Below are 23,386 nucleotides of genomic sequence, written 5' to 3'. Positions count from 1 at the left end.
GTGTTAAGCGAGAAGGAGCAACAAGGCATCGAACCGGAGTGAAAATCATTTTCCTAGAAGTGAAACGCATTTCACCGTACGGAAAGGTTTCCCGTTTTTTTCGATTGATCCCAACGACAGTGGTTGTGCTGATTTTTTTGGATTTATAAAGTACAATGAAGAAAAGTGCAAAGCTTGTTCCCATAACTCAATTGCGGACCACTGTGATCCGGTTCCCTCCGTATTTATCATATCCAACCTCGGAAGAAGCAAACGGGTTTCTGTTTTGATGTAATTTGCCTTGTTTTACACGCACAAAAAGAGGCTCAAGTACCCCCACATTATCCTTTTTTTATGGATAGCTGATTTCGTGAATGGTTAACTCGGTTAGGTCAAGCCCGGCTTCAATCCTGAGTTGGGCAGAAGGGGATCGGTTTCTCGATTAAAATGATTGCTGTTCGCTCGCTTTTTCTCGCCTGTTTTCACTGAATCATCCGGCCGGCTGGGAATGGAATTGAATTTGTTAAACTTGAACTCCCCCGGCCCGGGATAGCTTAATTTCGGGCGAACGATGAAAATATGTTGTTTCATCGTGATTTCTTCGGGGGGGTCGGGTCGGTCCTGTTGTTGTTGCCCCCGCTTCCGTTTGGTTTGATCTTTATTAGAGTTCTATGTTTTTGTTTCCCGTTACTTACAGCTCCACCGGAAATAACCGTTGAGAAAACTTGGGTCCACGCCGGCGAGGGCTACGAAGCACAACTGGTTTGCACCGTCCATGGCGATTCGACTCCGGAGGTAAGTACGCATTTCTGAAATGATAATGAGGCTGTTGATTTTACGGAGAGGGTCCCTAGTGGATGATTTCTAGGAAAGTTTTTAGTTACAGCAGTTATAGCAAAGTTTTTGGAGCAGAAAGTCATTCTTATTTGCGAACTTCACTGTTTGTTTTTAATGGTGCAGCCACCCATAAAGCTGTTTTTGATCATTCAAATGCTGTGATAGTTCACTTAGAGTGAAAAAGATTTTATTTTTCGTGCTTGTTCAGTAGATTGTTTTCACTTGACATCTTCAATGTCGCAAACGTCACTAAAAACAAATTTGCTGTTGAAGTCAAAATCCGTACCTGTATATTATCCAGGCAGCAACCTTGTTATACAAAAATTACTATGACCTATTAACGACCATTTTTCTGAGGAATTTCCAAAACATATCGTACATGTTCTTGTGGTAGAGATTCCACTATGGAAATCCCGCAGAATTTCTTGTGAAATTTATGAAAAAAATCTGAATACATTCCTTTTGAAATACGAAAAAATAGAAGGCTGTATCCGAGATACGACCGCCAGTTGGACGTAGGATTACATAAAATAAAGTGTATTTAATTTTGAAAAATTTGATATGTTCACTGAATCTGATGGTAAGCAACTGGGACCGTTGCGATGAACTGCCATCAGTCATCAGGTGATTGTGGTTTCAATAATGTGTTTCACTTTACAATAATGTGTTTTTTCAGTCACTAACAGCAACAAAACCAAAATCTGAATCTTGAGAGAAAATTTTACCTGACTGTTGCTGAAGCCGACATCAGCCACTCGATGATTTGTCGCTGAAACGCGATGGACGCCATTTTGCAGCGTCTCCCAATGACGAGTGCTTGCGCTGCTACCGACGAAGAATTTCTACCGTTTTCAAGCGATTATGATCCGCACTTTAAAGAAAATTTGCCTCGGCTCTACAATGCGCTTTTCTAATATACTCACCCAATTAAACGTTAGTCCAAACCTTGCGTAAAAATTTTGCTTCACTGCTGGTGCTGTCCGACAGTCACTTGATGGTTTTGCATAGGGATCCTACATTCAGAGATATGCGAAAGCGGCCATCTTGAGCCAATCGAGCATTGAGAGCTGTCAGAATCTGAGCCAAATGAACATCGTTATTGTTGCGGATTGAAAGGTATTGCGATTGTAATGAAAAAGATTTCACGAAAAGTTTTGTCGAATAAACAATTTGTTTTACATTGGCCAGTTGAAGTAGTCTAGTTCATGCATGGTACTTTGTTCATTTGTATTAAACTTTTATTTTAGTGATAATACACTGTTGGACGTTAGATAACGAAGTCTGAAAATGCTATTATGAGCAAATTCACGTTTGAGCTCCAACATTTTGCGCCACGGCAAGTGCTGGCAGCGTTTGTTTACGAAAGTAACAGCGTTGCTAAATCGTCTGGAAAAGTATACGCACATCTCTTAATATAGGATCCCTAGTTTTGCACTAAGACGCCACCATTTAGAATACATTTTCAGTACCGCCACAGATGTCCCGGATCCGCAAACAACGCCATTTCGTCCTGAAAAGAACAGATTTTCTTTTCGCAATGCGCCTTTATAATCACTAACAGCAACAAAACGAAGGTCCCAACATTGCGTAAAAATTTCTCTTAAGTGTTGCTTTTGGACGGACAATCGATTAATAAATTAATCGCTTTCTCCACTACTGGGAACGCTGCTAACGCCGTCATCTTGCGACAGCTGCTGTGCGGCCCTTGTGTTCGCTCTCCTTGATGTCTTGATTGAACTGAGGATTAGAGTCCAGCCCGTCAGTTGCACGATTTTGATGTATGTGCTTGCGATGCACATATATGGTATATAAGTCACTTTTTAAAATTACGGCAGCGAAGAAAGTTATCCTACGTCGAAGTTATTATTTTTTGCACGGAGTACGCCTGCTTGGGATAAGGTAATTCATCCGTAAGGCATGTGGGCAAAGGCCAAAGGACCGACAAAACAAGACAATGGCCAATCGCCAAATACCATATTATCGAAAATGTCGTTTGGCCGAACAGTTCATTGAGCCCGAGAAGTTACGAAACCGACAAGGTATTTTGGCCGAAAATACTGTTAGACCGAAATGGTCGTTCGGCAGAAAGAGCCATTTGGCTAAACGGTCAAACGGTCGAAAATGGTGGTAGGTGATTTCGCATAAAGTCGTTTGGCATAACGCCGTTTGGCATAAAGAAAGTTTGGCATAATGGTCGTTTGACATAATAGTTGTGTAATTCCTTCATCCAAGGAATGCATTTCCGCAGCAGAAAGCTCAAGTCGATGTGGTCCTTCATTCAATCCAGGCATTTGTTCGGTTTAAGGCAAGTGTAGATATGATCAATTTGCAGACAGAAGCCAAGAGAAGATATGACTCATTCTTTCGATTCAGGAATTTGATCTATTTAAGGCAACGGCAAATATGATCCATTCTTCCAAAGAAGGTAAGAGAGGAAGGCATCCCTTCTTTAAATTCAGGCATTTGCTCAGTATAAGGCAAAAGGAGATATGATCTCATCTTTGAGGGAAGCATTTGTCCAATAGAAAGTGAAAGTCAATCTGGTTTAAATTCGGACATTTGCTCGGTTTAAAGCAAGTGTAGATATGATCATGGCTTTTGAATGATCCATTTGCTTGGTAGAAGGCAAGAGAGGATATGTCTACTTTTTTCAATTCAGGCATTTGTTTGGTCCGAGCTACTTGAAAGGAGGCTTCCGAGCCTCTTGAAAGGAGGCTTCCGAGCCTCTTGAAAGGAGGCTTCCGAGCCTCTTGAAAGGAGGCTTCCGAGCCTCTTGAAAGGAGGCTTCCGAGCCTCTTGAAAGGAGGCTTCCGAGCCTCTCGAAAGGAGGCTTCTGAGCCTCTTGAAAGGAGGCTTCTGAACTCTTGAAAGAAAGCTTCTGAGCCTCTTGAAAGGAGGCTTCTGAGCCTCTTGAAAGGAGGCTTCCGAGCCTCTTGAAAGGAGGCTTCCGAGCCTCTTGAAAGGAGGCTTCTGGGCCTCTTGAAAGGAGGCTTCCTGAGCCTCTTGAAAGGAGGCTTCTGAGCCTCTTGAAAGGAGGCTTCTGAGCCTCTTGAAAGGAGGCTTCCAGGCCTCTTGAAAGGAGGCTTCCTGAGCCTCTTGAAAGGAGGCTTCCTGAGCCTCTTGAAAGGAGGCTGAGCCTCTTGAAAGGAGGCTTCTGAGCCTCTTGAAAGGAGGCTTCTGAGCCTCTTGAAAGGAGGCTTCCTGAGCCTCTTGAAAGGAGGCTTCCTGAGCTCTTGAAAGGAGGCTTCCTGAGCCTCTTGAAAGGAGGCTTCTGAGCCTCTTGAAAGGAGGCTTCTGAGCCTCTTGAAAGGAGGCTTCCTGAGCCTCTTGAAAGGAGGCCTGAGCTCTTGAAAGGAGGCTCTGAGCCTCTTGAAAGGAGGCTTCTGAGCCTCTTGAAAGGAGGCTTCTGAGCTCTTGAAAGGAGGCTCTGAGCCTCTTGAAAGGAGGCTTCCGAGCCTCTTGAAAGGAGGCTTCCAGCCTCTTGAAAGGAGGCTTCTGAGCCTCTTGAAAGGAGGCTTCCTGAGCCTCTTGAAAGGAGGCTTCTGAGCCTCTTGAAAGGAGGCTTCCGAGCCTCTTGAAAGGAGGCTTCTGAGCCTCTTGAAAGGAGGCTTCTGAGCCTTCTTGAAAGGAGGCTTCTGAGCTCTTGAAAGGAGGCTCTGAGCTCTTGAAAGGAGGCTTCTGAGCCTCTTGAAAGGAGGCTTGAGCCTCTTGAAAGGAGGCTTCTGAGCCTCTGAAAGGAGGCTTCCTGAGCCTCTTGAAAGGAGGCTTCTGAGCCTCTTGAAAGGAGGCTTCTGAGCCTCTTGAAAGGAGGCTTCTGAGCCTCTTGAAAGGAGGCTCTGAGCCTCTTGAAAGGAGGCTTCCGAGCCTCTTGAAAGGAGGCTTGAGCCTCTTGAAAGGAGGCTTCCGAGCCTCTTGAAAGGAGGCTTGAGCTCTTGAAAGGAGGCTTGAGCTCTTGAAAGGAGGCTTCCTGAGCCTCTTGAAAGGAGGCTTCTGAGCCTCTTGAAAGGAGGCTTGAGCTCTTGAAAGGAGGCTCTGAGCCTCTTGAAAGGAGGCTTCTGAGCCTCTTGAAAGGAGGCTTCCAGGCCTCTTGAAAGGAGGCTTCTGAGCCTCTTGAAAGGAGGCTTGAGCTCTTGAAAGGAGGCTCTGAGCCTCTTGAAAGGAGGCTTCTGAGCTCTTGAAAGGAGGCTTCTGAGCTCTTGAAAGGAGGCTTGAGCCTCTTGAAAGGAGGCTTCTGAGCCTCTTGAAAGGAGGCTTGAGCCTCTTGAAAGGAGGCTCTGAGCCTCTTGAAAGGAGGCTTCTGAGCTCTTGAAAGGAGGCTTCCGAGCCTCTTGAAAGGAGGCTGAGCCTCTTGAAAGGAGGCTTCTGAGCCTCTTGAAAGGAGGCTTCTGAGCCTCTTGAAAGGAGGCTTCTGAGCCTCTTGAAAGGAGGCTTCTGAGCCTCTTGAAAGGAGGCTCTGAGCCTCTTGAAAGGAGGCTTCCGAGCCTCTTGAAAGGAGGCTTCTGAGCCTCTTGAAAGGAGGCTTCTGAGCCTCTTGAAAGGAGGCTTCTGAGCCTCTTGAAAGGAGGCTTCCTGAGCCTCTTGAAAGGAGGCTTCCAGGCCTCTTGAAAGGAGGCTCTGAGCCTCTTGAAAGGAGGCTCTGAGCCTCTTGAAAGGAGGCTTCGAGCCTCTTGAAAGGAGGCTTCTGAGCCTCTTGAAAGGAGGCCTGAGCCTCTTGAAAGGAGGCTTCCTGAGCCTCTTGAAAGGAGGCTTCTGAGCCTCTTGAAAGGAGGCTTCTGGAGCCTCTTGAAAGGAGGCTTCCGAGCCTCTTGAAAGGAGGCTTCGAGCCTCTTGAAAGGAGGCTGGGCCTCTTGAAGGAGCTGAGCCTCTTGAAAGGAGGCTTCCGAGCCTCTTGAAAGGAGGCTTCCGAGCCTCTTGAAAGGAGGCTTCCCAGCCTCTCGAAAGGAGGCTTCCGAGCCTCTTGAAAGGAGGCTTCCGAGCCTCTCGAAAGGAGGAAGTAAATATTATACTGAATTATTCATTGTTTAAATTTTGAGTGATAGAAAAAGTACCAATGAAAAGAATAAGAGAACTACAGTCGCCTCTCCACATTTCGATATTGAAGGGACCATCGAGATAGGGAGAGATCGAGGAATGGAAGGAAAATTGAAATGGGTACTAGATCCTAAAAAGCTCGTTGCTATGAAAAACGACAACAAAACAAATGTTGTTTCCTGTTCTTGATGTGTTTGTTATTGTCCAAAGATGGTCTAGTAGCCTAAAAATTTGACCATATCGACATAAGGAGAGTGAATCCTGAACAAAGTATGATCAGAACCCATCGAGATAGAGAGATATCGAGATAGGGAGGTTATCGAGATGTAGAAAGCCCAAATGCATGTAGATTAAAGGGACTAAGGAAACCATCGACATAGGGAGAGATATCGAGATATAGAACATCGAGATGTGGAGAGTCGACTGTATTTCCATTCGACCGAATGTCCTTTCGACGAAATGTCATTTGACCAAATGTCATTCGACTGAATGTCAATCAACGAAAAGTCCCGAAGACGACTACGATGAAGTATTACTAGTTTTTGAGGTTGTGCCAAAATATAGAACAGATGGCATTTCTTCTGTAAGTTTTCAATTTTTCTATAGTCCACCAGGGTCTCCAGAAGTTTCCTCATTAGCTTCCGTATTTGTTTCTTCCGCTACTGATTGAACTTCCTCATGTCCGCTGAATTCCTCTAATCAGTTCATCCATGTGTCTTTTTTATTCAGTTATTTATTTATTATTTATTCAAATTTAACCAAAGATCTATTGAGCATGAGCATGAGCATGATGAGCGTGCATTTTGTAGTTTCTACTCCGTGATTGACCAGAGCAATCGCAATTGCACAAGGCACCAAAGGATGGAAGCATAGGATTTGCTCTCCAACCTCAATGTGCCCAGTCCGAGAGCTCAAATATTCTGAATGGTCGATAACGGCCACGTCCTCAGCTCTTTCGGGGATGGGAAGGAATCGATGATGCAATCACTCGCCCACTGCAAGCCGAGAGCACCCCTGCACTCGCCACGAGTTCCTGCGGAATTTTGTTGGAATCTGAGGGTTAGGTTCTATGGCAGAGGTTCGTCTTGGTTAACGGGTTGCCAATGTGATTTCATTCCAATGGTATATTGTAGTATATTTGAACTTGGGTGCCGGAAACGAGCTTTTCGTTTATTCCGAATTCTAATAGTTACCTGCTAGAACTGATTAAGTTGTAGGTATAGAGATAGATGATGTAAACGGTATGGAAGCTCATTTCCAGTTCTAGCGATTGCTAGAACATGAGAAATATATGGAAAGATACAAAGTAGGAGGAATGGAACGGGCCTGAGATTGAACTCACGATCTCCTGCATTTAAGGCAGAAGTTGTAGCCATATGACGACCAATCCCGTAACCAAAGATCTATTGACTAATTATTAATTTTACAAAAGTACATATTACCGACTATAATTCGCTTTCAACATTCGACTAAGTTTCCATTCAACTAAATGTTCTTCTGAGTAAATGTCCATTCGACGAACTATTCTAAAGCCATCAATAATTACATACTTCACACCTTCCTCATTCACTATTGTTTCGCCAAACGACATATTTGTTCATATGACCCGTTCAGCAAATGACATTTTCGGCCGTTTGACTCATTCAGTTAGGTTTTTTCGGCCAAATTATCAGTTCAGGCGCATGTTTCTTTCGGCCGTATGTCGTTTTCGGACGATTACATTTTTGCCCAAACCGTTCTCGGTCTAATATGCGATTCGGCATCCTCATCATTAATTACTTCACGCTTTCCTCATTGTTCCTCATGTTCCCAGTAAGACCGTTAAAAATAGTTAATAAAAATTATGTCCTACTGGTCTTCGAATGGTCAAGCGGGGAATATAGAGCCATTAAAAAAGAAGAAGAGGAAGTACCGTATCCGCCAAACGTTCATTTTTTTAAAGAAACAGATAGGGGAACGGTTCGCCACTTCATCTCATAGTTCCTATTTCCATCCCATCAAAAACGAAGCAATGGAAAGGAATTTGGTTTGTTTATTATTTTTGTTATTTTTTTCAGCAGTGAGCACGCATGCGAACAAAATAAGCGACGAATTTGGTGCCGTATTTCTTTGTTTAGCGATGAGATGGATATATGTACAGTGAGATGGAGATCGGAACAGTTCCCCTACAATCAAAAAATGCCAAGCCATTTCGCGCCGCCGCCGACCAAAATTACGACAAATTACGATTTTCGAACCAGCACACACCTTTAGATATAGATTGTAAAAATGAAAAAAGTCAAACAAAACGAACGAAAACCCATTTCATCAGAAAGATTGGAATTTGGTTTTTAGAGTTTTTTTTATTTTCATCATAACATTTTTCCTCGTAAATAGAAAAAGGAAACGCTTAATAATTACCATAAATCGGTCTGTGCATTGTTCAGTTATGTGTGGTCGTAGGAGTGCCATGTTTGTTTTATATTTATAAGGTAGGGTAAATGGCTATAACCTTACCCTAATATACTGTGACAGAGCACAGTCATCGTTGTAAATTTTCATATATTGAAACTCTAAACAAAGGTATGCCACCAGACTTGCTTGCATATTTTTGTTTATTACGCCAAGTATTCAAAAACAACAATAATTGTGCGTTGTGGGTCTCCATTAGCCAAGCCGGAGGTGGCGAGTTTAATTCTCGGTCCGGTCTAGGATGTTTTCGGGTTGGAAGCATTCTCGACTCCCTCGGCATAGTGTATCCATTGTACTTGCCTTGCCATACAAGAAACATACTCATGCATTGGCGATCGTAGAAAAGCTTTCTATTAATTACTGAGGAAATGCTTATAGAATACTAAGTTGAAAAGCAGGCCAGGTTCCAATTGGAATGTAGCGCCATTGAAGAAGAAAAGGAAGAAGAAGAAGAATTATGCAAAATCTCTTATTTAAGCCATCCGAAGTCTCGAGCGAAATGGGCTTCATATTCAGTCATTTTTTTTAATCTTAGCTCCCGTGGTGGATGCTATTCCAGCCCATAATAACTGATGCATTAAGCATTATGAATCGTTTGAAAAAGCCGTCGTTAGACTGCTTACGACGATAATTTTTTTTCTACAAAACCATGTATTATCGCTCAATTATCAATTAATTTGCGTGATGAGTCAACGTTACATCCTAGGCTAACATTACCTCCCGTGACCCTAGATGAGAAAAACAAAACACATTTTGGGCCATGGTTGAAGGAAAATCTTCTATCGAGAAATCACGCACAGCTTCTTGATATCCTTGATGATGCTTATGAACAAAGATTTCTGATGCAGTTTTATTTTTTGTTTAGTTCAGAACTTCCTTAAATTTTCTTGTTGTTGCAATACTACAATTATCATCGTCTTGTAAAAGTTACCCTCCTTATAAACCAAAGCTGAAACTAGGATTATTTTCTAAAAAATAGAAATAGGGGAACTGTACCGGTTTTGGCCATGTTCCTAATTTGGCCAATTTTGCGAATAACTCCAAAAATAAAGCAATTCGCGAGGGTTTTATTAGTTCCAACAAAAGATATATCCCTCACGATTCAACGCTGCTTTCAACTGATCGATTATTTTGGAAAAATATGTATTTTCCAGGGTTGGCCAAATTAGGCACTAAGTTGGCCAAAACCGGTGCACTTCCCCTAATACATCAGTGCGAGGTTAGTAGTTTTAAATGGAAATCCTCGATATTGTTCTCATTTCGCTCTGCATGGGAGCTATGTGGTGTAAAAAATGGCACCTGCCTGATGTTATCTCGTTGAGTAATCGATAAGTGAACCTTTCCTTATATCCATTGGCAATGCAGTCGCTAAAATTTGTATTCCTTGAGCAACCAAATCTGCAGTCACTGAAAGCCCTTATCCACGTGTTGCTGATTTCAATGGGAAACGGTCCTAGTGACACTTTGAAAGAAAATTTATGGACGGCAAATGTTGAAAAAAAGGAAACCTGCTAGTGGACGAGTTCTGAAAGATCACAAAAAGTGTCAAAACTTGATGTAGCATTTGTTGTGCATTCCGTTGGAAGTAAAACAATAGTCATTGCAAGAAAGTTTTTTGTGTTCATCGACACGATTCCTAATTCATGCTTTGTTCTGCTCCGGAAGCTCGTTTCAATGTCCATTCAGTAACCGTGGTCGTTCTGCATGGAACTGAAAAAGGGAGAACAAAAAAAACAATTCTCAACGGCACTCGTACCGAAGAAGGTACTTGAATTCCTTTCGGTCGATGTAGTGAACCTGTCGATACCGAGGATTGATTTATGTTCTCCATTTTTTCCATCTGACTTCCCTCTATTCGTTCAACAGTTCGTGTGAAACTGGGAACTGCAACTGTAACGATGATTGCTGGTCCTTTTTCTCATTTTCATGGACGAGGGGTTCTCCAATCAGTTGTAATCAAAACTTTGCTTCAAATATCTGACGTTAAAAGTGAATTCTCACCACTTTACACGCCTTGGATTGTGTCAATTGAGTATCCCCTCGAGAAATGCAGCATGGTTAACAAATCCAACATTTTTTTTTCTCCTTCGGCTAAGAGAACCGCCACCAGTTCCAGGAACTGCCTTCTTCCATCAACAACCCATACCTTGCGGAGAAACGTGATTCCAACTCTGTCGATGTGTGCAACACAATCCTGTGTCGGGCCGAGTTTGTCTGGTTTATGCGCTCCGGTGAACCTGGCAACAGTCCGACCCTCTCAATTTTCCCAGGCAGCCGCTCCAGAGGCACGCTCGGAAACCCAATGACCACAATGCATCTATGTGGGTGCACCCACCAAGAGGAATAAGTAGATCGATTTCTCCATAGTGGAATGTAGAGTGGGAGAAGATGCAGCAGCATACACAAGAATTGTGAGGGAAAAAAAGCTACACACCGAATCTATTGCTTCAATAGGGTTGGAACGAACCTCCCGGATCAATGCGAACCAAATGCAATCCACTTTTCCTGGCAAATGGAATCACAGTTGTAAACCGATATTCGATGGGTGCTGAAGATTGGATGTGCTGATGGAGGGGGCTGCACGAGCTGAAAGCATTCCATCAACCGTGGTATGGTGCAGCGTTGTTAGTTCGAGTGTAACTTGTGTAGGTACATGCGGTGGTGGTTGTATTTGCATCAATCTTCGGAATTATGTCTGGAGTTTGCTTCCAGAGGTAAGATTGAGCTCATGATTCGAGAGGTGTGCTGCAGCTTGTTTGAAACCACTCTACTTGTTGGTTGGAAGTTCATGCAAAACCGAAAAGTGCTATTGGCATGAAGAAATTAAAATTGGAAATAATTCGGTCCGTTCCAAATATCCCTTCATGCATCGGAATATGTACTCCTGTAGAGACTTTCTCTTCACATACAGAACAAACAGAATGGGTTATCTATTGAGTGGTTATAGCAGATCCAGATCAAGAGGTTTATATCCTTCTTCTACTAAATTGGCATCACATCCCCCACTGGGTAACTGCCGCCTCACAGCTTAGTGTTGTCAAGCACTTCCACAATTATTAACTGTAGTTTTCTGAGCCAAATATCGATGGCCGTATAAGTCCAGATGTTCTGTACTAAAATAAATTGGATTTCTTTCGTACTTTTATTCACACGAACCTGCAGCAGCACCTGCTAAGGAGGTCCGACGAGAAGTATGTGGGAACAAACATCGAAAGGCCCATAAAGAAGTGCCGTGGAATGACCTAAAGTTCTTAAGATCCGTAGCAAGGGTCAATTTGATAAGTTCTGTTAAATGCAAAGGCTGATCAACGACACCACCAGTGGCGCCGGGAGTGGGTGGGACACGTAGGACATGTCCTACGCATGAAAATACCTGGGTAGGACAGTCGAAGCATTGTCCTACCCATGATTTTGGTAAGAACATACCATATGAATATCTAAAGGATCTAATATTATAATTATCAATACTGTTCTAGATCAAAAAAATATCATTCAATCATATCATAATCAGTGATTTGGAAGTTTCAAGGTTTCCGTACGGCCGTAATGAATTATTGGCAGTGGCTGATTTTCTACTCGCCGCAGCCACATCCAGGCGCTATAGTATATGTACAAAATAGCCAGGAAGAGTTAACCGCCAGAAATTTGTATGACATCTAACGAGGGTTTTCTCAAATTTAGGAAGTTTTCATGAAACACTATTTGGTATCGGTTATGAGGGATGGTGTCCGCTACTACGCCTACCAAATATTTTTCGATTAAAATGCTTTATTTTGAGAAATAGAAACTTAGATGCCTTTCGCCATACTGATTTCAGAAAGTTAACTCCTAGTGTGCCGCTGTAAGCACGCTCAAAGCAGTCGATTCATTGTAAAGGTTTTTTTTTTTCAAAAGGCTCCTCAGAGTATGTGAGGATTTCTGGGTATTCTTTCTATTCCAAAAATGCTCAATGATGTATTGAGATTTTCCAAGAAGTCTTGAAGTTTTTAACAGTTTCTGCTTTTCTATAAAATGGTTGAAAAATTTCTGCAAGTCAGGGAGGAGGCTAAGTAAATTTATTTTATTTTATAAGATTTTCCAGAGCGGTAGGTGAATTAACCATAAGTTGAATATCTAAACAATGATATAGCTTAGCTTAATTCATCCTAGACGGTTGTACTTGTCGATGGTTTCTGCTCCAGGACTGATCAGAACTTGTGTAAATTGCACTACGATCCAAGTGAATAAAAGTTGGGATCTACCATATTCTGGAAGGAAACTTTTCAGCAGCCCTCAAATATAGAGCAAACCAGTTAGTTGGAAAAGGAGATGAATGTTGGTGTGTAGCTATTGTTGCTACAAGAGACCGACAGTACCTGTGCATCCCCACGATACCACAAAAAATCGTTATTTCGTTAATTCGTTAGGATAGAGATTGATTATTCACTAAGAAAAGTTATGTATAGTCTATGCCACATTTTTGCCTTTCTCGTATACTAAGTATACGTAAAGGCTATAATTTCACTCCAAAACCAAACTTTTGATAGAAGGCTCGGAGACCCATAGTGTTATATACCAATCGACTCAGCTCGACGAATTGAGGTGATGTCTGTTTGTGTGTATGTATGTGTGTGTGTGTGTATGTGTGTATGTGTACAAATTTTGTAGACACACTTTTTGGAACTTAGCATTAACCGATTTACTCGCAACAAGTCGCATTCGACGGGGAATGCGGTCCCATTGTTTGCTATTGAAAATTGGCCTGATCGGACATTGCATTTCGGAATTATTGAAAAATCATTGTTTTTTCCCAAGGGTCCCCCCTTGGAAAAAAAAATTTCAAAACCGAATTTTTTTTTTTTCAGGTGTGGTGGGAATGCGTCGTAATTAATGCCAAAACATGCAAAATGATAGAAAATATGCGATCTTTTCCTCTAAAGTGCTTTTTTGGCCATTTCTATGTGATTTTTTCAGTACATTTTACGATGCACGAGAAAGGCATCATCGCCGCTAGGTGGGTTAATCTAGGTTTTTCCAATAGGGATTGAGCCCTCCTGTCTGTAGTTGCTAGACTAGTGCGCTCGTTTCCAAAAGCTCAAAGTCTAAAAAAAGGATATGCTAGGGCTACGAAATGGTGAGGCGACATCAGATTTGAGATTTTGAGCTTTTTCCGTCTGCTCGGGTAGCTCTGGTCATAAGTCACAAGCTCCAATACTCACGTTTCCACTGGTCTTTCGATGACAACTGACCGTCAGCTAACGGTTGCGTACTTAGCTAATAGTGTAGCCTGGGCACTTTTGTCCTTCTGACATCAGCTAGATTGAAAGGGTGCGACCAGGGGGCTTGCCTAGGATGTGGTGGGAAACAGCTCTGGAAGCTTCAAATAGTTGATTGAAATCTGTAGGAATCACAAATATACCTACGTTTTCATGAAGTCTTAGAAGTTTAAAATTCGGAGTAACATAATTCTCGAGATTTATGGAAATGTACTGAAACCTCTAAATAGTACTGAATACCCTGAAAGATTATTGATCGTTCTTAGGACAGAATAGAATAGATCGTAGCAATGTTTTTGAAGATACAAATAATTGTTTAATGATTAAATATTTTACAAAAATTACAGAAATCCAAAGCCACTTCTAGAAGTTAGTAAAGATTCTTGAAAATGCTCTATAAACTCTGGGAATGTAATGTTGCCTTTTTTATAACTTATCTGAGGATGTTCAAAAAATCACTTGTAATCCAAGAGGATCTCCGGAAAGTTCGTGAAATTCCCTAAAAGTATTTGATAGATTTAATAAACCAGTAATAGGTAAAACTTGCACTGCTCCGCTAGTTACCAGCTAGCGACAGTCTAGAATAATATTTCATCCATATTGAATAAGTTTTAAATCATTTGTTAAAATTTCAGTTTTTTTTATGTCAGTAGGGTAGTTTCAACGTAACAAAATATTATTTTGACCTAGAAAATGTATTTTTGACATTTAACATGTGACACACGCGAACTTTGTCATTTTTCTTATTTGATTTTGTTTTGTCCTACCCACGTCTCGGAAGGTGGCTGCGCCTCTGGACACCACCATCAAAATTTCTGTTCACCTACAACTAAATACGGGGCAATGCGTCGTCAGTCCTAAGAACGATTATCTTCGCTAGTAGCTGGCCTTCCAAAACGTTATGAATATCTACCGCATCCAACGCCGTAGACCTAACGGAAGCCTTGCGAACACAACCACAATCATCCTAACGATTGCTGGAACAGTGGCAGCCCTGCAAAATGAATTACAGCTGATCTGCCGAACCCTGAGCATGGAATCGATGCTTTGACCCACATACGGACCATTGTGTCCACTGGGTGGTCCCCTGGAAGATCCGGAACATCCGTAAAAATGGTCATTCGTAAATTCCATCGTAAAGCGACGGGATTTTTTAGAACCATTTTCTGCCGAATCCTGAGTATGGAACTGATGCTTTGACTCACATACGGACCGTTGTATCCACTGGGTGGTCCCCTGGAAGATCCGGAACATCCGTAAAAATGGTCAATTCGTAAATTCCATCGTACAGCGACGGGATTTTTTATAGAATTATTTTTTGCCAAATCCTGAGCATGGAATTGATGTTTTCACCCATATATGTGTCCAATGGGTGGTCCCCTCGAAGATCCGGAAGTACTACACCCATGACTTCCCCGGTACCAAAGGACCAAAGAACCATAGTACTACGTGGTCTCGACGACATGGAAGAGCAGGAGCTCGTCGAGGGGCGTTGCGGACTGCAACCAGTAGCTGTTACAAAATCGTGCGCCATGATAATTGCCGCAGGTACCGTGACCAATCATACCTCATCCATCTCTAGCATGGATCCACCTCGCTCAAGGACCTGAAGGCGATTAATGTAATTAACGGTACCGTAATCGAGTGGACAAAATACAAGCCCGCAGTGCATGAACTGTTTTCAATTCGGTCACGGTACCAGTAACTGCTTCATGGCTGCAATGAGTGTGGCAAAAACCACAGCACGGAGGAGCACGGACCGAACAGAGGAGTTGGACCTCAAGTGTGCCAACTGTGGGGCGAAACATTGTGCCACAACGAAGGACTGTCCTAAGCGCACCGAGTTCGTGGAGATCCGGAAGACGGCGACCACCAAAAACCAGCCAATGCGACGAGCAGTTCCACCCCCGGCGCTGAACGAGAGGAATTTTCCGGTCATTATGCCTCCCCGTCCAGCGATCCCGGTCCTTCCGCCGCTACAACCAAATAAACGGCTGGTTGCTGCCGCTGCATCGGTACCATCCCCGACACTTGATACCCAAGTACCCAAGTACAACGAGCCAGAGGAACAGATAGTTACGATTTTCACAAAACTGGCATCACGACTACGTGGGTGCAAAACACGCTTCGACCAGATCTTCACCCTGGGCATGTTCGTCATCGAAAATGGCGTCTAAGGCACTGTTCACAGATGACATCTCGATCGACTATGAAGAGTTATCAAAGCCCTTGTGGCTAAGCTCTAAGCCTGGATCTCCTGAAAAGCTACCGCACCAGCTGGAAAATTTGTATCAACGCGGCGAAGACCCAGGTTATCATCTTCCCCCACTTCAAATCTCCTAAACTTGTTCCGCCTGGGGATTGTAAAACCACCCGTAACGGCACCCTCGACAGCAATCTTTCGGCAACAGGTTGACAAGACGGTTACAAACTGTAATGTTTTGTTGAAACTAGTGTACCCTTTGATCAACCGCCGGTCGTCATTGTCCCTGAGAAATAACCCGAGTAGCACACATGTTGCAATTCAGTTACCACAACTTATATTTGACCGAATTTGGTCACAATTGAGTTGCTGCGATCAAATCTGTTCAAAGTGTGCTATTTGGGAAACTTGCTGTCTACAAGCAAATCATCTCCCTGTGATCAAATACGGCATGCCGGTTTGGGAGAGATACGTCAAAACCCACCTTCTCAAACTGCAACGGGTACGAAACAAATTCCTGCGAATCATCCTGAGGTCCATCGTCTGGCTGAGATGAAAACACTCGACGAACGCTTTGAGGTGTCGAAGGAGAAATATTTGGGGCCGTTGGCATTCTAAAAGTCGTCAAGCCCAGCCAAGTTATTCAGCAATGTTCCCGCCCTCAAAGTCATCCTGCTTCTGTGTTAGGGGGTAATGAATGGGTCTTCCAGAACGCCCACTCAGGCAAGTATTCTTGTTGTGACACTATTACTCTCTCTGACGTCGGTCCAAGTTTCAGTCCAATGCCATCCAGTATACCGGAAAACAGAGTCTGCAACACTCCAGTTTTATTATTACCTGACAACGAGGAGCAACCGAGACGCACTTTGATGAGCACGATGGACGCCTCCAATCTCTCCAACACAGTCCTGCCTTCTACAGCCTTCACTCACCAAAGCCGTCTCGGTCCTGTGATTGGATGTAGATGTGGAGGCCTCCACCAAGCTTGCTCAGGCAAGTATCAATTATGCTACTCCTCCATGCCTAGTGACAAATCCATTAATTATCTTAACTCTCAACGACCTATTGGAAGTGTTGTATCGTTGGCACACTTTCATACTAATCGATTTCATCATCAACCAGGACGCACAGACGAAAGCATTTTGGAAGCCCCTAGTCCCTCTAACTCAGTCGAGCTCGATCCAGCCAGCGTTCAACACAGTCGTCCTGGTCCTGAAGTTAGAAGGGGTTCGGGGGTCTTCCAGCCTGCTTTTACAGGCAAGTACGACTACATTCACGAGCCTCCATCGACTCCTTAGTCCTAACGGTCCATTTTTCAGTACACAACCGGCAACTACCTACCCAATTCCATCAAATCATCTCGGACACGTGTCGCTTTTGAACTCTTCGGTCCGGTATTCGCCCGTCGGTAGTGGACCTACAATACCATTTTACAATCATCACGACGGAGTCTCGTCCAGCGCTAACATAAGAATTTACTACCAGAATATAGGCGGTATGAATAGTACCATTGATGAGAACCGTCGATCAATCTCTGATCAACCGTCTAAGACGAATTAAGTACTCACCATTTAATTCCACCAATTATTTTCGATATCTTTGCAGATACGTATTTCGACCACACAGTTGTGGTCGAAATACGTATCTGCAAAGATATCGAAAATAATTGGTGGAATTAAATGGTGAGTACTTAATTCGTCTTAGACGGTTGAATACATTCCATTAAAAGAGCTTAATATATTTTTCTGAATCTCTGATCGCTGGTTTCGTTCTCACGGTAACTTGGCTCGACCAACGAACGAAATCAGTCTTTGGCACAGCGTACGAAGTATTCCGATGTGATCGCAACACTAATAACAGTCGCAAGTCCACTGGATGTGGCGTGCTTATAGCTGTTAACCAAAAGCTTAGAGCTCGCCCGATCGAAAAAGATTCCTGGAGCTGTTTGGAGCAAGTATGGACGGCAATCGACTTAGTAGACCACAAATTATTTATCTGTGCAGTATACTTACCACCAGATCGCACACGTGACAAGGAGATAATGGATGCTCATTGTCGATCGGTTTCTGAAATTATAGAGGGCGCAGCCGCTACCGACGAGATCATCATTTGTGGCGATTTCAACTTACCCGGTATATCGTGGAGAACCTGTGACAATGGCTTCCTGTATCATTACTCGGAGAATTCTACTCTGCATCCGGCCGCAACTTCTCTTACAGACAATAAAAAAAATGAAAAAATCTCCGCTGGTGAGATCATCAATACATCACCCTTCGTAACCAACTTCCCTGTGATTTCAACCCCTGTCCCATGACAGTCTACCACGACTTCAGGAGAGCTGACTACCGTTCTATCGCTAATCTGCTCTCTACCTTGGACTGGGATAGTATCCTAGAAACTGTGAGAACCGCATCTATAGAATCTGCTGCCAATATCTTCACAAACGTACTCACATACATTATCGACATACACGTTCCGAAGAGAGAGTTTCGGAAGAAACAACGGATCCCATGGGTAAACCGAGAGCTTCACCCATTGAAATCAAAGAAACGAGCTGCTTTACGAAAGTACACGAAGCATAAAACAGATGTGCTCAAAGACGATATACTACCCTAAACCATCTGTATAAGGGAACAAGTGAACGTTGTTTTTTTGTGCTACCAACAAGGTATTCAGCGCAAATTGAAATCTTATCCACACTCCGGAAGCACTGATGATGATAAGGACGCATTCTACGCGCAGCTGGAACGTGAGTACGACAGCTGCCCAAGCCACGACGTCAAAATAATCATAGGAGATTTGAACGCTCAGGTTGGCTAAGAGGAGGAGTTTAGACCGACTATTGGGAAGTTCAGCGCTCACCGGCTGACGAACGAAAACGGCCTATGACTAATTGATTTCGCCGCCTCCAAGAATATGGCCATTCGCAGCACCTACTTCCAACACAGCCTCCCGTATCGGTACACCTGGAGATCACCACTGCAGACAGAATCACAAATCGACCACGTTCTGATTGATGGACGGCACTTCTCCGACATTATCGACGTCAGGGCATATTGTGGCGCTAATATCGACTCTGACCACTATCTGGTGATGGTGAAACTGCGCCCAAACATCGTCATCAACAATGTTCGGTACCGACGACCGCCGCGGTACGACCTAGAGCGACTGAAGCAACCTGATGTCGCCACTGCATACGCGCAGCATCTCGAGGCAGCGTTGCCGGAAGAGGGCGAGCTCGATGGGGCCCCTCTTGAGGACTGCTGGAATACAGTCAAAGCAGCCATTAACGACGCAGCGGAGAACAACGTCGGGTATATGGGTCGAAGTCGACGGAACGATTGGTTTGACGAAGAGTGCAGATAGATTCTGGAGGAGAAGGACCCAGCGCGGGCGGTCGCCCTGCAGCAAGGTACCCGGCAGAACGTGGAACGTTATAGATGGAATCGGAGACAACAGACCCGCCTTTTTCAGGAGAAGAAACGCTGCCTGGAAGAAGCGGAGCTCAACGCATCCCGCAAAGGCTTCGTGTCGCGAGCCGAAATGTGCCGGGATAAGGATGGGAGCATCTTGACAGACGAACGTGTGGTGATCGAAAGGTGGAAGCAGCACTACGAGGAACATTTGAATGGCGCTGAGAGTACAGGCAGTGAAAGTCAAGGCAGCGGAGGAGATGACTACGTCAGTTCAGCGGACGATGGAAGCCAACTAGCCCCCACCTTGAGGGAAGTTAAGGATGCCATTCAACAGGTAAAGACCAATAAATCAGCTGGTAAGGATGGTATCGTAGCTGAGCTCATCAAGATGGGCCCGGAAATGCTGGCCACTTGCCTGCACAAATTGATAGTCAGAATCTGGGAAACTGAACAGCTACCGGAGAAGTGGAAGGAAGGGGTTATATGCCCAATCTACAAGAAAGGCGACAAGCTGGAGTGTGAGAACTTTCGAGCGATCACCATCCTTAAAGCCGCCTACAAAGTGATATCCCAGATCATCTTCCGTTGTATGTCACCATTAGTGAATGAGTTCGTGGGAAGTTATCAAGCCGGCTTCGTTGACGGCCACTCGACAACGGATTAGATCTTTACTGTACGGCAAATCCTCCAAAAATGCCGTGAATACCAGGTCCCAACGCACCATCTGTTCGTTGATTTCAAGGCGGCATACGACAGTATAGACCGCGTAGAGCTATGGAAAATTATGGACGAGAACAGCTTCCCTGGGAAGCTTACCAGACTGATCAAAGCAACGATGGATGGTGTGCAAAACTGTGTGAAGATTTCGGGCGAACACTCCATTTCGTTCGAATCGCGCCGGGGACTAAGACAAGGTGATGGACTTTCGTGCCTGTTGTTCAACATTGCGCTAGAAGGTGTCATGCGGAGAGCCGGGTGTAACAGCCGGGGTACGATTTTCAACAGATCCAGTCAATTTATTTGCTTCGCGGATGACATGGACATTGTCGGCCGAACATTTGCAAAGGTGGCAGAACTGTACACCCGCCTGAAACGTGAAGCAATAAAAGTTGGACTGGTGGTGAATGCGTCAAAGACAAAGTACATGCTTGTGGGCGGAACCGAGCGCGACAGGGCCCGCCTGGGAAGCAGTGTTACAATAGACGGGGATACCTTCGAGGTGGTCGAGGAATTCTCGCTTAACTTTTCAAAAGGACCTAAGTAACATTTTTTTCATGATTTAATTTGAATAGCGCAATCAACAGAACAACATGAAAGCTATCGATTGCAGTATTCAAATTAATTCATGAAAAAATGTTACTTAGGTCCTTTTGAAAAGTTAAGCGAGAATTCGTCTACCTCGGATCCTTGCTAACGACTGATAACGCTTCACGCTTCATTTTCTTAGCCATCTGTGAAATAGACAATAACATTTTTCTTTTAAAAAAAGATCATTGTGTTGGGTAAACTGGGGTAAAACGCACCCCCGGGACAAAACGACCTTTTGTTTTTTTTCGGTGTTTCGACATACTTCCATACTTTCAAGAATATTTACTGTTAGATTCGTAGTTCGAGATCCGAACTACATGCGCTGTTGTAAACACTCTTGTAAACTGTTTTTACAACAATATATAAAATTGTAAAAAACGGAACGTACTGCAGTAGTTCTTTTCCGGAGATCATCTGTGAAAAATGGTTTGCTACTCAGATATGTTCGTTCTTAATTCGGAAAAGAATTTTTAATGGTGCGGGGGGGGGGTTGGGCTAGAACGGGCTTATACAAAAAACTGTGATAGAGTTGAAGCTTCAATTCAAATTCTCAGTGATCGTCAGTGATGATAATTTTTTGGCGGTACACAGATAAAAATATGTTGTGATTTTAAATGTGGAGCATGGAGCATGCAAATAAACGTAACATTCAATCGATATCACTACTCTTTTGAATCGAAATAAATTTAAACGGTGCTTCCTCGTAAAATTCAATCAAATTTAATTGAGTATCGAATGTTAATTCGTTTGATGAGATAAGCTGCAATTTTACACGTCGTTGAATTTTCAAAATTATTTGCTGTGTAGGTGAAAAAACTCAAGCCCTGGAACCTGTTTTGGCTGCCGTGGGACTACTCTGCCGTAAGTTCTGCACTCTTTATGAAGCCGACGTGGCGCTCCAATTTATGTTTTAGCAATTATCAAATCAAGTCACATGAATTTACAATTTTTTCATTGCTCTCAAAGAACAAATCCAAATTGAGAGGCGATAAGAATACGCCGTTTTTTTCCTTTTTGCTTGTCCTAAGACGAGTTTATACCATCCCATTGAATTCCACCACTTAATTGTATCTTGACAGATACGTATTTCGACCTCAACAGTAAGGCCGTCTTCAGTGTCTCGTACTTGACTCGACGTGGTGGAATTCAATGGGATGGTATAAACTCGTCTTAGGACAAGTGAAGACATTCCACTAAAAAGCTCAAAATAATTTTCTTATCAAAATTCCTTTTTGAATAATTCTATCGTAAAGCAATTGTACAGAAACGATTTTGGCATTTTCTTCACAATTTAAGACATCCAGAGCTACTTTCATTAAGCAAGCGGACGTGATCTTGAGAAGATTAAGAAAATTAAGCTTCTAATCATTCCTGCTGCGATCGTTGAAACGGAGACAACGACCGACAACAACGACCACACCTGAAGATCGGTGCGAAAAAAATGAATCTATGGATGATTTTTCTGGTTTATTGGTTGAAGAACAACTCATGAAGAGACTGCAGCAGAGCAAAACACACGTTGACGCCAGGATTCTTGCAAGCAATCCGTAAATAACACCCCTACTATGAATCTGAAGGGTTCTGTCACTCCTGACAGAATCCAAGTTTCAAAGTGCTCGCGTTTTCGGGGGCACACCACTCGATACGAAGGCGGCGGGCGACTGTCATTTTTGTTGATTCAGCTTTGCTGCGTCGCAGCATGCGTGAAAAAATAAAAATGACAGTTGTGCGTTGCTTCCGTATCGAGTGGTGTGCCCCCGAAAACGCGAGCCCTTTGAAACTTGGATTCTGTCAGGAGTGACCTTAAGGGCAAGTACTTGACACTGATTTTTATGAAACCGTTCGTCCAACTTCCGTTGAACCAGACAGAGCATTCTCAGAAGCTGGACACATTGCCAACAAAATCCGATGAGGATTAAGAAATGAATCGCTTAGAATGTTATATCTAATCACTTTGCTCAACTCAACAAGCAATGATTTTAATGTTTAAAAATTGTCAACAAATATTGTTTTTCACCCAAGAGTTCAAATCAATTTTTTTATTTTTCCAAATTTTTTCGCTAATACCGGTATTTAACCGGTACACAAAAAAGGGAACAAACGTGAATTCAGTAACTACCGTGGAGTTACATCTTTCAGTGCTATTTCCAAGCTTTTCGAATTAGTAGTGCTGGGTCCGCTTGCATCGCACTGTAAACAATATTCAAGCGTTGATCAACACGCTCTACGACCGCTAACCTACTATGTCTTACATCGTACATAACGGATAGCATGATTGGGACACTGACCTTTACACTGACCTATCTGCAGCAATCGACAAGCTGAATCATGACATAGCTATCGCTAAATTGGACAGACTGGATATCCATGGAGATCTGCTACGCTGGTTCCGCTCATATCTTACAGGACGGAAACTAACGGTTACTATTGGAGACCGTTTTTCTGATTCCTTTGCTGCACCGTCGGGTATTCCACAAGGAAGCTATTTAGGTCCGTTGATTTTCCTCCTGTTTTAAACGACGTAAATCTTATAATTAAAGGACCACGCTTATCAGCCCTGGAGTACTGTTCGCCTGTCTGAAATTCTCACTACACGAATGGTACCGACAGCAACCCTGCAAAGATGGTGTTCGCTTCCGATCCGGCAGATACGAGACGACGTGGAGCGCAGCGAGCGAGATGGGCAAACCAGGTGCAAAACGACTTGGCGAGCGTGGGGCGTATTCGAGGATGGAGAGATGCGGCCTCGAACCGTGTATTGTGGCGTCAAATTGTTGATTCAGTGTTATCTGTTTAGATGTAGACTAAATAAATGAACGAATGGTACCGAAAGATTGGAATCTGTTCAGCGACGGTTCCTAAGATTTTCCCTTCGGCGATTACTATGGCGAGATCCTTATCGCCTA

At 43.5% G+C, this 23,386-nt stretch overlaps 1 protein-coding gene across 2 annotated transcripts in view; it reads left to right on the top strand.

Annotated features, from left to right (window-relative positions):
• The window catches only part of LOC134227028 (protein amalgam-like), a 278,865-nt gene that overhangs the window by 232,887 nt on the left and 22,592 nt on the right, over positions 1-23,386 (top strand). For both annotated transcript variants that reach the window (XM_062708213.1, XM_062708212.1), the window contains exon 7: positions 677-774. In XM_062708213.1, coding sequence (XP_062564197.1) covers positions 677-774 — 98 coding nt within the window. The remainder of the gene's footprint in view (positions 1-676; positions 775-23,386) is intronic.

This window comes from Armigeres subalbatus, chromosome 3, assembly GCF_024139115.2.
Source record: "Armigeres subalbatus isolate Guangzhou_Male chromosome 3, GZ_Asu_2, whole genome shotgun sequence".
Taxonomy (NCBI): Eukaryota; Metazoa; Arthropoda; class Insecta; order Diptera; family Culicidae; genus Armigeres; species Armigeres subalbatus.
The sequence above is the reverse complement of the archived record's forward strand: the minus strand, read 5'-3'. Positions and strand labels throughout refer to the sequence as shown.